Source organism: Mobula hypostoma, chromosome 12 (genome assembly GCF_963921235.1).
Source record: "Mobula hypostoma chromosome 12, sMobHyp1.1, whole genome shotgun sequence".
Classification (NCBI taxonomy): domain Eukaryota; kingdom Metazoa; phylum Chordata; class Chondrichthyes; order Myliobatiformes; family Myliobatidae; genus Mobula; species Mobula hypostoma.
Genome location: NC_086108.1, coordinates 88,515,037 through 88,528,978, shown reverse-complemented (window position 1 = coordinate 88,528,978; position 13,942 = coordinate 88,515,037). Strand labels below are relative to the sequence as shown.

The following is a 13,942-nucleotide window of genomic DNA, read 5'->3' as shown; positions in this document are numbered from 1 at the left end:
GAAGAACAAATTCGAGGCGCTACAAAACATCACTATTAGATTAGATTATGAGGACACTTAGTCCTCGTTTATTGTCATTTAGTAATGCACGCATTAAGAAATGATACAATGTTCCTCCAGTATGATATCACAAACACAGGACACCAAGAATAAAACTGACAAAACCACATAATTATAACATATAGTTACCACAGTGCAAAGCAATACCATAATTTAATAAGAGCAGACCATGGGCATGGTTTTAAAAAAAAAAGTCTCGAAGTCCCGATAGCCCATCATTTCACGTAGACGGTAGAAGGGAGAAACTCTTCCTGCCATGAACCTCCAGCGCCGCAAACTTGCTGATGCAGCACCCTGGAAGCATCCGACCACAGACCACTTTGAGTCTGTCCGAAAACTTCGAGCCTCCGACCAGCCCTTTGACACCGAGCACCATCTCTGCCGAGCGCTTTGACCCCGCCCCAGCCGCCGGGCAACAAGCAAAGCCGAGGACTCGGGGCCTTCCCCTCCAGAGATTCTGGATCACACAATAATAGGGGCAGCGAAACAGGCATTTCAGAAGTTTCACCAGATGTTCCTCCGTGCTCTCACGTCTGCCTCCATCAAATCAGGATTGTGCACGATACCCTACTTGACATTATAGAACAGCAATGGGAAAATCTCAGAGACAGCATAACACAACAGCACAAGAGGTGATTCCCAAACAACAGAAAAAAGCTAAAAAGAAATGGATGACAGAAGAAATTCTGAATCTTACGGAACAAAGAAGAAAATATAAGGAAAACGAAAAAGCCTACGTATCCTTGCATGCACAGATAACAACCAAGTGCAAGGAAGCTAAAGAAAAGTGGCTTAAGAATAAATGTGAGTTAATAGAACAATGGCAGAAGACCAACAATAGCAAACGTATGCACCACGAGATCAAAGAGGTCACAAATCGGAAGGAAAGCGGGGCAACAACAGGATGTATAAAAGCAAAAGACAGCTCTGCAATTATGGAAAAAGGAAAAATAATGCAAAGATGGTCATAAATACATCAAAGACCTATATGACAACAAAGACCAAGAGGACAACTTTGATATTGGCAACAACAACGAGGGCTCAGTAATACTGAAAGAAGTGGAACATGCTATGAAGAAAATGTGAAAGGGGAAATTATTAGGACCAGATAACATTCCAGTTGAACTGTATGAAGCGCTAGAAGATTTTGGTGTAGAGAAATTAACAATCTTATTGAATAGAATATACAACAGTGGCAAAGTACCAGGAGATCTTTTAAAGACAGTATTCATTGCGTTGCCAAGGAAACCAGGTGTAACAGAGTGTGGACAACACAGAACAATTAGTTTAATGAGCCACCTCACAAAAATTCCACTTGGAATCATCATGCTCAGAATAAGAAACAAAATTAAACCGGAGATCAGTGAAGAACAGTGCGGCTTTGTCGAAGGCAAGGGAACATCAAACGCTACTTATATTCTTAGGAATATTATTGAAAGGTCAATAGAAGTACAACAAGACCTATACTTCTGTTTCATTGACTACACAAAAGTCTTTGACACAGTGAAACACCAAGTCATCATGAAAATGCTTAAAGATATTAATATCGACAGAAAAGATCTAAGAATAATCAGCAATCTCTACTGGCAACAAAGTGCAACCATACGGATAGACAATGAGATTGGTGAATATCAGCCAATAAAGCGAGGAGTCAGACAGGGTTGTGTTCTGTCACCAGACCTGTTCTTCCTGTACAGTAAAAACATGAGAAACATACAAGACCTACCTGGAATAAGTATAGGAGGATACAATATCAACAACCTCCGCTATGCGGATGATAGTGCTGATAGCAAACAGTGAAGTAAATTTACAGAAACTAGTATCTACCATCAACACAGAGCGAAAGACTTGACCTAACCTTAAACAAAAAGAAAACTGAAGTAATGGTAATATCAAAGAAACCTGATATCCCAAACTGTAGGATCGTATTGGGAAATGAAATCCTGAAATAAGTTCACAACTTCAAGTACCTTGGATCATGGGTAACATCTGATGGCAAATGCGAAACAGACATAAAAGCAAGAATAGCACTGGCAAGAATAGCATTTACAGAAATGAGAAACATCTTAAAGAACAAGAAAATAGCAATTGACATCTGCCTTAGAGCTCTCAGCTGCTACATTCTTCCTATATTGATGTATGGCTGCGAGTCATGAACCATCCCAAATGCAATGGAAAAAAGAATCAATGCAGCAGAGATGTGGTTCCTCAGAAGAATGCTATGCATATCGTATACGGACAGGATAACCAACGAAGAAGTTCTACAGAGAACGAAAACAAAACTTGCATTACCTTTATATAAAAAAAATAAATTAGAAAACATCAATCAAAATTCTTTGGACGCATCATGCGAAGAGAGACATTAGAACATTTAGTTACAACTGAAAAGCTGGAAGGAAAAAGAAGCAGAGGCTGACAGAGAATGAAAATGATAGATGGAATAACATCATGGTTAGAAACAGGGGAGGCAACAACTACGATTCGGAGGGTCAGGGACCATGATGAATGGAGAGACACGATCGCCCATGCCGAACGGCAAGGCACCTGAATGAATGTTGTCCGTCCTGTTACGTAACTCGTAACGGGTTATAGAGTCAGCAGAAATGGAAAATGCCTGGAGTCTGGTATTGCTGTTAACTAAAGCTATTTTATTAGTAACTACGCAATACAGTAATATAAAATTAGATAAATCAAACAGGTTAGCAAAGTTCATGCATATATAAATGTGGGAATATATAAAAGTCAACCTTAGGTAATGGGATACAGTCTTATGATGGAATGTAAGATAGTTCAGTTCAATGCTCAGGTTAATTAATGAGCGATATTTGTAATCGAAAAGGCAAATGTTGTGAGAAGGCAATTATGTCGATATTCCACGATAGCAATACAAAATGACAATAGTAGAAGGTTTTATCTCTGAAGTTGTTCCACTCCACACACAAAATATCACCGACAGTGATCTTCCACGAGCATCCTGTCAACACAAGTGGTACCACACCCAAATTCAGCTATAGGTTATCCCAAAGTGGTGGCTACAGGACAGTCCAACAGAATCCAGGTATGGATTATCACCAACAGTAGCTTATCACAAAGGGGACACTCCAAGGGAACCATCACCCAGGCAAGGGTCGACACACCAGTAGATTCCACACGGTTACCCCAAACACATGACGTGATAGCCACTTATCCAGTTCCACGACATACAAAATAAGTCCAACAGTGATTTGCCACAGGGGTGCCTTTCTTCAGTGAACTACCACACCCAAACAAGGGTAACACAAGTGGTATTCACAAAGGTACTCCCCTCACCAGAGAACCCACTCCTGTGGATTAACTATGTGACAGTCACACCTTTGCATTCAAATGGAACTCAAACTCACTCTTATGGGCTACTTAGAGAGAGAGTCCAAACAGTGACCTCTTTGTCACTACGTTTCTTCTGTCTCAAACCTTCCTCTCCCCTCTTCCTTTAAAGTCACTGAATGTGACCACATAAAAGGAGACCGTCTTCTGTGGTAAAGTTATCAACCCAGGCAAGACTGATAACTTCCCACCAGTCACACCTTTTCCACACTGTGAGAGCCGCTGATCAATTCTCCAGATCAGTCTTCCAAAACCCACCCTTCTGTGAGCACACCAAGCTCATCCAGTGTCCAAAACCATGTGTCTCTGTTTAACAACCAGCTGACCTTGTATTTATCTCAGCATGCTGAACACCAGCTGTCCATCAATTAACGCCACCCTCAGTCACCATGGCAACCCACGAGCTGCTCGTTGCGCGCTCTCTCTGTAAGAACTCACAAGCAGGCAGCGTCCTTGTATAAGTGTAAACACACTTTAGAGTTTGTATAAACACCACCTGGAAGGCAGGCTTTGACCCTCTCTCTCTGCAGCAGCTCAAACAGTGTCTCATTTTCCCGACGTTTTAAAGTGACAGTCCCCAGGAAATATGAACCCTGGGGGTACATAACAGCCGAAATAAAAATGCATTCACATTGGCTTATTATTGTCACATGTAGCAAATGTAATGAAAAGCTTTCGATTGTGTGCAATGTAGATAGACAATGACACATTACTGTACATTGAAGTAGTGAGAAGACAGTGTAGAATATAATGTTAAAGCTAGAGAGGGTGTGTAAACAATGCAAGGGCCATGATGGAAAAGAATGAGAGATCAAGAGCTCATCTTTAGTATATGAGAGGTCTGATCAAGAGCCTGATGAAAGTGGGATAAAAGTTCTCCATGAGTCTGGTTGTACATTCCTTCAGGCTTGGAGTGGCACAGTGGTTGGCATAGTTGCTTTACAGTGCCAGAGATCACTAATGGGGTTCAATTCCTGCTGCTCTCTTTAAGAAGTTCCTGTGTTCTTCCCATGACCTTGTGGGTTTCCTCTGGGTGCTCAAGATTCCTCCCACATTCCAAAGACAAGTGGTTACAGTTAGTGGGCTGTGGGCACGCTATGTTGGCACCAGTAAAGCAAATGTCAAATTTCACTGTACATTTCAATGTATATGTGACAAAGCTAATCTTTGAAGCTGTTCCATCTTTTGTCCAACAGAATAGGAGAAAAAGAATGAGCAAAGTGGGAGGGATCCTTGATTATGTCAGCTACCAATGCCATTAACCCAACCATGGCCAAGGGTGGAGCACTTGAAACATATACATTATTAATTCTGTATTGTGTAAACATAATGATTTATTTTACAGGGTGAAGTAGATGGTATAAGTGTGGCAAATAAAAATGGAATAATTCAATGCTCATTTGTAACAAGAAACGTCATTTCAACAGCCCAAAGAGCTGCCAATAATACGTACTACTTATTTTTTGCTTATGGAACTTCAAGTGGTGGTAAGTGCCGCAGTGACATCTGCAATAACTTCTTGAGGTACAGCCCAAACATATTCTAATCTGTATGAAACATGAGAAATAAAGATGTACAGATTAGCTTTCTTTATTACATATATACATCAAAGTGCACAGTGAAATGTGTTTGCATCAAATCAGTGAGGACTTTGCTGGGCAGCACACTAATATCACCAAACTTCCAGTACAAACATAGTATGCCCATAACTTACTAACCCTAACCTGTGTGCCTTTGACATGTGGGAGGAAACTGGAGCACCCCGAGGAAACCCATGCAGCCATGGGGAGAATGTACAAACTCCTTGCAGTCAGCAGTGGGAAATGAGCCCAGATCTTAACATCACGTTTAATATCACTGGCATATGTCATGAAATTGGAGTTGGGGGAACAACATCTTGTATTCCGTCTGGGTAGCCTCCAACCCGATGGCATGAACATTGACTTCTCAAACTTCCGCTAATGTCCCACCAACCCCTCGTACCCCATCCATTATTTATTTATTTATTTATTTATTTATTTATTTGCACCTTCTTTTTCTCCCTCTGTCCCACTCACTATAACCCTTGCCCATCCTCTGGGCTTCCCCCCGTCCCCCTTCTCCCTAGGTCTTCTGTCCCATGATCCTCTCATATCCCTTTTGCCAATCACCTGTCCAGCTCTTGGCTCCATCCCTTCCCCCTCCTGTCTTCTCCTATCATTTTGGATCTCCCCCTCCCCCTCCCACTTTCAAATCTCTTACTAGCTTTTCTTTCAGTTAGTCCTGACAAAGGGTCTCGGCCCGAAACGTCGACTGTACCTCTTCCTAGAGATGCTGCCTGACCTGCTGCGTTCACCAGCAAATTTTATGTGCGTTGCTTAATTCCAGCATCTGCAGATTTCCTCATGTTTGTGTCATGAAATGTGTTAACTTTATGGCAGCAGTACAATGAAATACATGATAAATATAGAGGAGGGACAAAACTGAGTTGTGTGTGTGTGCAACAGAGTCCTGGGTGGTGGGGATCCTTAATGATGGACACCACTGCCTTAAGGCATTGCTCCTTCAAGTTGTTGTTGATACTACAGATGTTAGAAATGATGATGGAGCTGACTGATTTTACAAGTTTCTGCAACAACTTTGATCTTGTGCAGTAGCATCCCTCCCCCTGCCCCCCCCCCCCCACTCCCCCATACTAGATAGTGATGCAGCCAGTCCAAATGCTCTGCTCGGTACATTTGTAGAAATTTGAGTGTTTTAGTTGACAAACCAAATCTCCTCAAACTCCAAATGAAATATAACTGCTGTCTTGACTTGCATTATAGCTGCATCAATATGTTGTGTCCATGTTATGTCCTCAGATATTGACACCTAGGAACTTGAAATTGCTCACACTCTCCACTTCTGATCCCTCTGAGGATTGGTTTGTGTTCCCTCGTCTTGCCCTTCCTGAAGTCCACAATCAGCTCTACAAGATTGTGGGATGGAGGAATTAGAGTAGATGAGATGGCAGAGAGATAATGTTGTAGTAGTAATGAGCAACAACATCTTTTGCCAAAATGACATCCCAAAATGTGCATTAGAATCGGCTTCATTATCATGGAAATTATTGTTTTAGTGTAACTTTCTAACAATTTTCATTTTTCAGGAAGAATAAACAAGCATCAAGATTCTCCATTCATATCAATGGAGAAAGTAAATGTAGCAGTTGCACAGTCAGCCTCTGGGAACAATGACACACCTGTCCTTATCAAGACTCACGGTAAGAGTTGTGACAGGTAATTTCACCACTGAATATTAGCATTTAACTAATCATTGTTTACCCAGTGTATGTGGAGTAGTCGTGTATGTTATTGACTGGACTAGCAGGTAAAGTTCTGCAACATTTGAAGTAGTGAACTCTAGTGTGGATTTGGAGAATTGAAATCCAAGTACTTGATATTCTAAATTTCTGGAATTTTGAGTTGAAGTCTTCTCAATGACATAGTCATGCTACTTCTGGATTGATGTAATATCCCATCTAATACTTCAAAGAAGGAAATCAGCTATCTTTGCCTGGTCTGGACGACATATGACCTGACTCAATAATTCAAACAGAACAGATTTTACAGATGTTGGAAATCTTGAGCAATGTGCATGAAGTGTTGGAGGAAATCGGGTAGTGTTTATGGAGGGGACTAAACAGTTGATGTTTCAGGTGAAGACCCTTCATCAAGTCTGATATTTACATTCTGAGGAAGGGTTATGGCCCGAAATGTCAACTGTTTAGTCCACTCATACAAACATCGTTTGTAGATGCGACCTGACTTGCTGGATTTCTCCAGTATTTTGTGTGTGTGACCCAATAATCTAGTGGACTTGGGGCCCAATTGAAGAAGTCCAATAAATGCTGACCTTGGCCAACAACATAAAATCATTTATCTGTTTTTCATCAGTTGGTGGGGCTCTCTAAGACAATTGTGCTACAATATAAATTGCTTAATTTGGCACATGGTTTGTACTGAAGAATCCCACATGCTGTAGACAGAAGATGGCTGTTCACCGTTGACTTATCATGGTATTATTTTTAACTGTGTAACCAGGATGGCAGTCTGTGGGCCATCCTACTGGATGGAGAAACCAATGAAGAGGGACATGTGAGTTTTGAGCTTCAAATTTTAAAAGCCTGAATAATGTCATGGGGAAAATCTCAGCATCTGTACAAAACTTTGCAGCCACTGCTCAGATGACTTCTGACATGTGCTTAACTTGTATTTATATTACAGTTCTTTTGGCAGTGAACCTCTGGATCTTGTGAGATTTGTAGCAAGTGTGCCCTGTAGTGCAATATAAACTGTGGAACAGAAATGCACTCAGTGGCCACTTTATTAGGTACAGAAAGTAAAGTTCAAAGTACATGCATAGCACCGTATACCACCTTGAGATTCATTTTCTTGTGGGCACACTCAATAAATCCATAATAGAATAATAACCATAACAGAATCATTGAAAGACCACACCAGCTTGGGTGCTCAATCAGTGTGCAAAAGACAACAAATCATGCAAATATAAAAAAGAAATAATAAAAAGCAATAAATATTGAGAACATGAGATGAGTCCTTGAAAGTGAGTCCATAGGTTGTGGGAACATTCCGATGATGGGGCAAATGAAGTTATTTCCTTTTGTTCAAGAGCGTGATTGTTGAGAGGAAATAACTATTCCTGAACTTGGTGATGTGAGTCCTGAGGCTCCTTTACTACATTCCTGATGGCAGCATTGAGAAGAAGGCATGGCCTGTGTGGTGGGGATCTGATGATAGATGCTGCTTTCCTAATCGGACGTTTCTTGTAGATGTGTTCAATGATGGCGGGGGTTTTGCCCATTATTGTCTGGGCCACATCTACTACTTTTTATTGGATTTTCTGTTCAAGGGCATTAGTGTTTCTATACCAGGCTGTGATGCAGCCAGTAAATGTATTCTCCAATGCATAATCTGTAGAGGTTTGTGGAAGCTTTAGATGTCATGCCAAATCTTCGCAAACTCCAAAGGAAGTAGAAGCACTGTTGTGCTTTCTTCATAATTGCACTTGTGTGCTGGGTCCAGGACAGGTCCAATTCAATAACACTGAGGATTTTAAATTTGCTGACCCTCTCCACCTCTGATCCTTTTGAGGACTGGCTCATGAATCTCTGGTTTCCTCCTGAAGTCAATAATCAGCTCCTTTGTCTTGAGTAAGAGGTTATTGTAATGGTATCACACAGTCACATTTCCAATCTCCCTCTGCCAGACCATTGGGAAAACTATGCTGGGGAGGTGGTAATGGGGACCAAGGAAATGGCGGACGAAATGAATAAGTATTTTGTATCAGTCTTCACTGGAAGACAGTAGCAGTATGGAGGGAGTTCTAGGTGTCAGGGGTCATGAAGTGTGTGAAGTTACTGTTACATACCCCGTAACTGGGTTGCCAAACCAGCAGAAATGGATCACTCAGTTGGAGTCTGGATTACTAGAACTAAGAAAGTTTTATTAAAGAAACAAGCAACACAGTAATCGAAAGGATAATGAATGCAACAGTTCAGCAATGATAAACACACATGTGCACAGAATTAAGATAACAGGATCAACCAAGCTCTATCGTTGTCTAGGGGTAAATGACCAGTTTCAAAGTGACACCAAGTTCAGTTCAGTTCAGTTCGCAGTAATCGTTGCCGTCGCAATTATAACAGACGACCCCAGGAGACTTCCTGCCAGACTGCTCCCGGTCTACCTTATCCTTCTCACTAGTCCCCGGCTTACTTTCTGACTTTTCCGGCGGACTCTCCCCACCGTCCTGACTACCCTTCTGGTAGCCTTTACTTCGGGCAAACTTCATTTTATGCGTCAACGCATACTCATCCGCTAACTTAGCAGTTGCGGCTAACGTGGCTGCCTCTTTCTCATCTAGATAGGGTCTCATACCCTCAGGGACACAACCTTTAAACTGCTCAATCAGGATCAGCCGTAGCAGTCTGTCATAATCCCCCTCTACCCCCTTCGAGGCGCACCAACACTCACAATATGTCTGCATCTCACGGGCAAACTCTAAATACGTGCGGTCCCACTGCTTCCTCGCAATTCCGGAACCTCTGCCGGTATGCCTCCGGGACCAACTCATAAATCCTGAGGATGGCCTCTCTCACCACCTCATACCTCTGGGCATCTTCCGCGGACAAAGCTGAGTAAGCTTCTTGGGCTTTCCCTTTCAGTACATACTGAAGTAAAACAGCCCACTTATCCCTCGGCCAGTCCTGACTTATAGCCACTTTTTCGAAATGGAGGAAGTACCGATCCACGTCGGTATCGTCAAATGGGGGAACCAACCTAACCTCCTGGGTCGCCCGGAACCCTCCACCTTGGTTCAGCACGAGCCCCTGCTCGGCCCTTATCTTTAACTTCTCCAGCTCAAATTCCCTTTCCCTCTGTTTCTCTCTCTCTTCTCGCTCCCATTGCCTCTCTTTCTCTTCTCTCTCCAACTGTCTCTCTCTCTCTTGCCTTTCTAACTCTCTCTCCTGCTCTTCTCGCTGTAACTGTCTGTCCCTCTCTTTCTCTTCTCGCTCCAACTGCCGTACCCGGAACTCGTGCTCGAGTCTCAGTTTTTCGAGCTGCACCTGTACCGCGTCTCCAGCAGGTTTTTCAATAGACACCACCTCCAGCTCGCCTTGGGGAAACACGCCTTTAGGTACATAGGGCTCTACGATAGCTCTGTGTATCTCCTCTCTCCTCATTGTCGACTTCCCCTTAGCAAGATTCAACCGTTTGGCCACAGCTACCAATTCCGATTTCCTGGCATCCTCTAATGCCTCCAAGGTCGGCGCCTTTATAAATTCCTCAGCCTCCATTTCTGCTGTTTGTCTTTTCTTTCTTTCAAGAATTTTGACCCAATCAATTTACTCCGTCCCAAATTTAGCGTTCAAAATCGCGGACGAGAACCCCACTTATGTTACGTACCCCGTAACTAGGTTGCCAAACCAGCAGAAATGGATCACTCAGTTGGAGTCTGGATTACTAGAACTAAGAAAGTTTTATTAAAGAAACAAGCAACACAGTAATCGAAAGGATAAAGAATGCAACAGTTCAGCAATGATAAACACACATGTGCACAGAATTAAGATAACAGAATCAACCAAGCTCTATCGTTGTCTAGGGGTAAATGACCAGTTTCAAAGTGACGCAAAGTTCAGTTCAGTTCGCATTAATCGTTGCCATGGCGATGGACAATGTGGGGGGAGGGAGAGAGAGAACGAGAATGAATGATCATTCAAAATGGCTTCCACACACAGACCTGCGATATTGCTCACAAGCAGCTTTCGGGCGGGTCCTTTGTGATGTCACCTGAGGTCACCGACTGTGACCCCTCCTCCAGATGCGGTCGATCCTCTGCAGTGAACCTGGCACCCCAGGCAAGGGCGGACACACACCAGGTTCCCGCTGATCGTACCTTTCCACCCTGTGCGTTTAAGGCTGATCCCGCGATCAGCCGTCCAAGAGCTTCCCACCGACTTGTGAGAGGCGCACCGCTTCCAGGGTCTCGTTACCTCGGGGTGTCGTGTGTGTTGCCCTAGCGAACCTGTCTCTTTTTATCCCCCTGCTGGGGTATCGCCTGTCCATCACTTCAAACAGTTCAGGGTTCAAAGGGGGAGCCGATCTTGACATTACCCAGACTGATGGCTCCTTCATTAACATCTCCAAATGCTGTTTCATTGTGTTCCTTATCTCTCCCTCCCCTGAGGACAGGTGGCAGACCAACTGCTGATGCCACTGGTGCTAGCCCAGGCCAGCAAACATCTTAATTTATGTGTATTCTCGTCACATTACCATAACTGGAGAGAAGGTTTTTGGAGAACTGAAAGGTCTGAAGTAGTTAAGTCACCTGGACCAGGTGGTGTACACCTTGGGGATCTGAAAGACGTGGCTGAAGAAATTGTGGAGGCATCAGTAATGATCTTTCAAGAATCACTAGGTTCTGGAAGACTAGAATCTTGCACATATCACTGCTTTCCTCCAGAAGGGAGAGGGTCAGAAGAAAGGAAATAATAGGCCAGTTAGTGTGACCTCAGTGAAGATGTTGGAGTCAATTATTAAGGATGATGTTATGGGGTACTTGGAGGTATATGATAAAATAGGCTGTAGTCAGCGTGGTTTCATCAGGGGAAAATCTTGCCTGGCAAATCTGTTGGAATTCTTTGAAGAAATAACAAGCAGGTTACACAGAGGAGAATCTTTGTGTACTTGGATTTTCAGAAGGTCTTTGACAAGGTGCTACACACAAGGTTGCTTAAGCTATGAGCCTGTGGTATTACAGGAAAGAAACTAGCGTGGATAATGCAGTGGCTGATTGGCAAGAGGCAGAGTGGGAATAAAGGGAGCCTTTTCTGGTTGGTTGCTGGTGACTAGTAGTGTTTCACATGGATCTGTGTTGGGACCGATTCTTTTTATGTTGTATGAGGAAGCAGAGGAGCTACAGAAGGACTTAATCAGATTAGGAGAATGGGCAAAGAATGTAGCAGATGGAATACAGTGTCAGGAAGTGTATGATTATGCACTTTGGTAGAAGAAATGAAAGGATTGACTACTTTCTAAATAGAAAATACAAAAAAAAACTGAGGCGCCAAGGGACTTGGGAGTCCTTGTGCAGGATTCTTCAGTTTAATTTGAGTCTGGTGAGGAAGACAAATGCAATGTTAGCATTCATTTCAAGAGGATTTGAACATTAAAAGCAAGAATGTAGTGTTGAGACTTTATAAAGCATTGGTGAGGCCTTGCTCGTAGTATTGTGAACAGTTTGGAGTCCCTTGGAAAGGATATGCTGAAACTGGAGGGGGTTCAAAAGAGGTTCACAAAAATGATTCCAGGATTGAATGGCTTGTCATATGAAGAACGTTTGATGGCTTTGGGCCTATATTAACTAGAATTTAGTAGAATGAGGGGTGACATCATTGAAATCTATCAAATGGTGAAAGGCCTTGATAGTGCATGTGGAGAGGATGTTTCCTATGGTGAGAGAGTCTAACATGAGGACAAGACTTCAGAATCAAGAGGTGTCCTTTTATAATGGCGATGAGGAATTTCCTCAGCCAGAGAGTGGTAAATCTGAAATTCTTTGCCACAGGCAGCTGTGTATTTAAGGCAGAGGTTGATAGATTCTTGGTTGGTCAGGGCATGAAGAGATGCAGGGCAGAGGCAGGAAATTGGGGCAGAGAGGAAGATCTGGATCAGCTATGATGAAGTGATGGAGCAGACTCTATCGATCAAATAGCCCAATTCTGCTCCTATGTCTTGTATGTTTATTTGTCATCACCTTTTGAATTGACCTGCAACAGTGGTGTTGTCAATAAGTCAGTGTAGAACGGGGTGCTTAAGCACATCGCCTTGTGATGCATGAGTGCTAATGGAGATTGTGGAGGAGATGTTATTGCCAATCCGAACTGACTGGTGTCTGCAAGTGAGGAAAATGAGGATCCAGTTTCTCAAGGGATTATTGCAGCCAAGGTCTTGAAGCTCGTATTTTAGTTTTGAGGGCATGATGGTATTAAATGCTGAGCTGTGGTCATTAAAGAATATCCTGATTTACCTAATAAAATGGGCACCGAGTTTATGTTCATGATCTCCTGCTGTAGCCAATCCACTTCAAGATTTGACAGGCTGTGTATTCAGAATGCTCTTATGCACACCACTGTTGTAACGCGTGGGTGTTTGAGTTGTTACTGTCTTCCTGTCTACTTAAAATAGTCGGGCAATTCTCCTTGACCTCTCTCTTTAACAAAGAATTTTCTCCCACAGAATTGCCAGTCACTGGATATTTGTTGTTTTTCAAACCATTCTCTGTAAGCTCCAGAGACATGAAAGTCCCAGGAGGTCACTAGATTCTAGAATAGTTCTAGAGAACTGGAACATTTCAACGCCACTCCACTGTTTAAGACTGGAAGGAGGCAGAAGAAAAGAAATTGAGTCAGTTAGTCTAACTTCAGTGGTTGAGAGGATGTTGGAATCCATTAGTAAGGATGTGGTTTTGGGGTATTTGGGGCACCTGATAAAATAGGCCAAAGTCAGCATGATTTTCTGAAGGGGAAATCTTGCCTGACAAATCTGTTGGAATTCTTTCAGGAAATTAAGGGGTCTAGATAGGGTAAATGAAAGCGGGCTTTTTCTGCTGAACACGAGGAAATCTGCAGATACTGGAAATTCAAGCAACACACACAAGATGCTGGTGGAACGCAGCTGGCCAGGCAGCATCTATAGGAAGAGGTACAGTTGATGTTTCGGGCAGAGACCCTTCGTCAGGACTGACGAAGGGTCTCAGCCCGAAACGTCGACTATACCTCTTCCTATAGATGCCGCCTGGCCTGCTGTTCTTCCGCTGAATTTGGGTGAGACTGTGACTAGGTCATTGGTCAAGAGCAAAGGGTGAAATGTTTTGAGGGGAACTTCACTCAGAGGGTGGTGAGAATGTGGAATGAACTGCAATGCAATTGTTGGATGTGGGTTCAATTTTTAACATTTAAGAAGTTTGAATAGGTACA

At 42.9% G+C, this 13,942-nt stretch overlaps 1 protein-coding gene across 2 annotated transcripts in view; it reads left to right on the top strand.

The window, feature by feature from the left end:
- The window catches only part of LOC134354983 (putative ferric-chelate reductase 1), a 57,879-nt gene that overhangs the window by 18,670 nt on the left and 25,267 nt on the right, over positions 1 to 13,942 (top strand). For both annotated transcript variants that reach the window (XM_063064574.1, XM_063064575.1), the window contains exons 8-9: positions 4,769 to 4,910; positions 6,551 to 6,664. In XM_063064574.1, the coding sequence (XP_062920644.1) occupies positions 4,769 to 4,910; positions 6,551 to 6,664 (256 nt within the window). The remainder of the gene's footprint in view (positions 1 to 4,768; positions 4,911 to 6,550; positions 6,665 to 13,942) is intronic.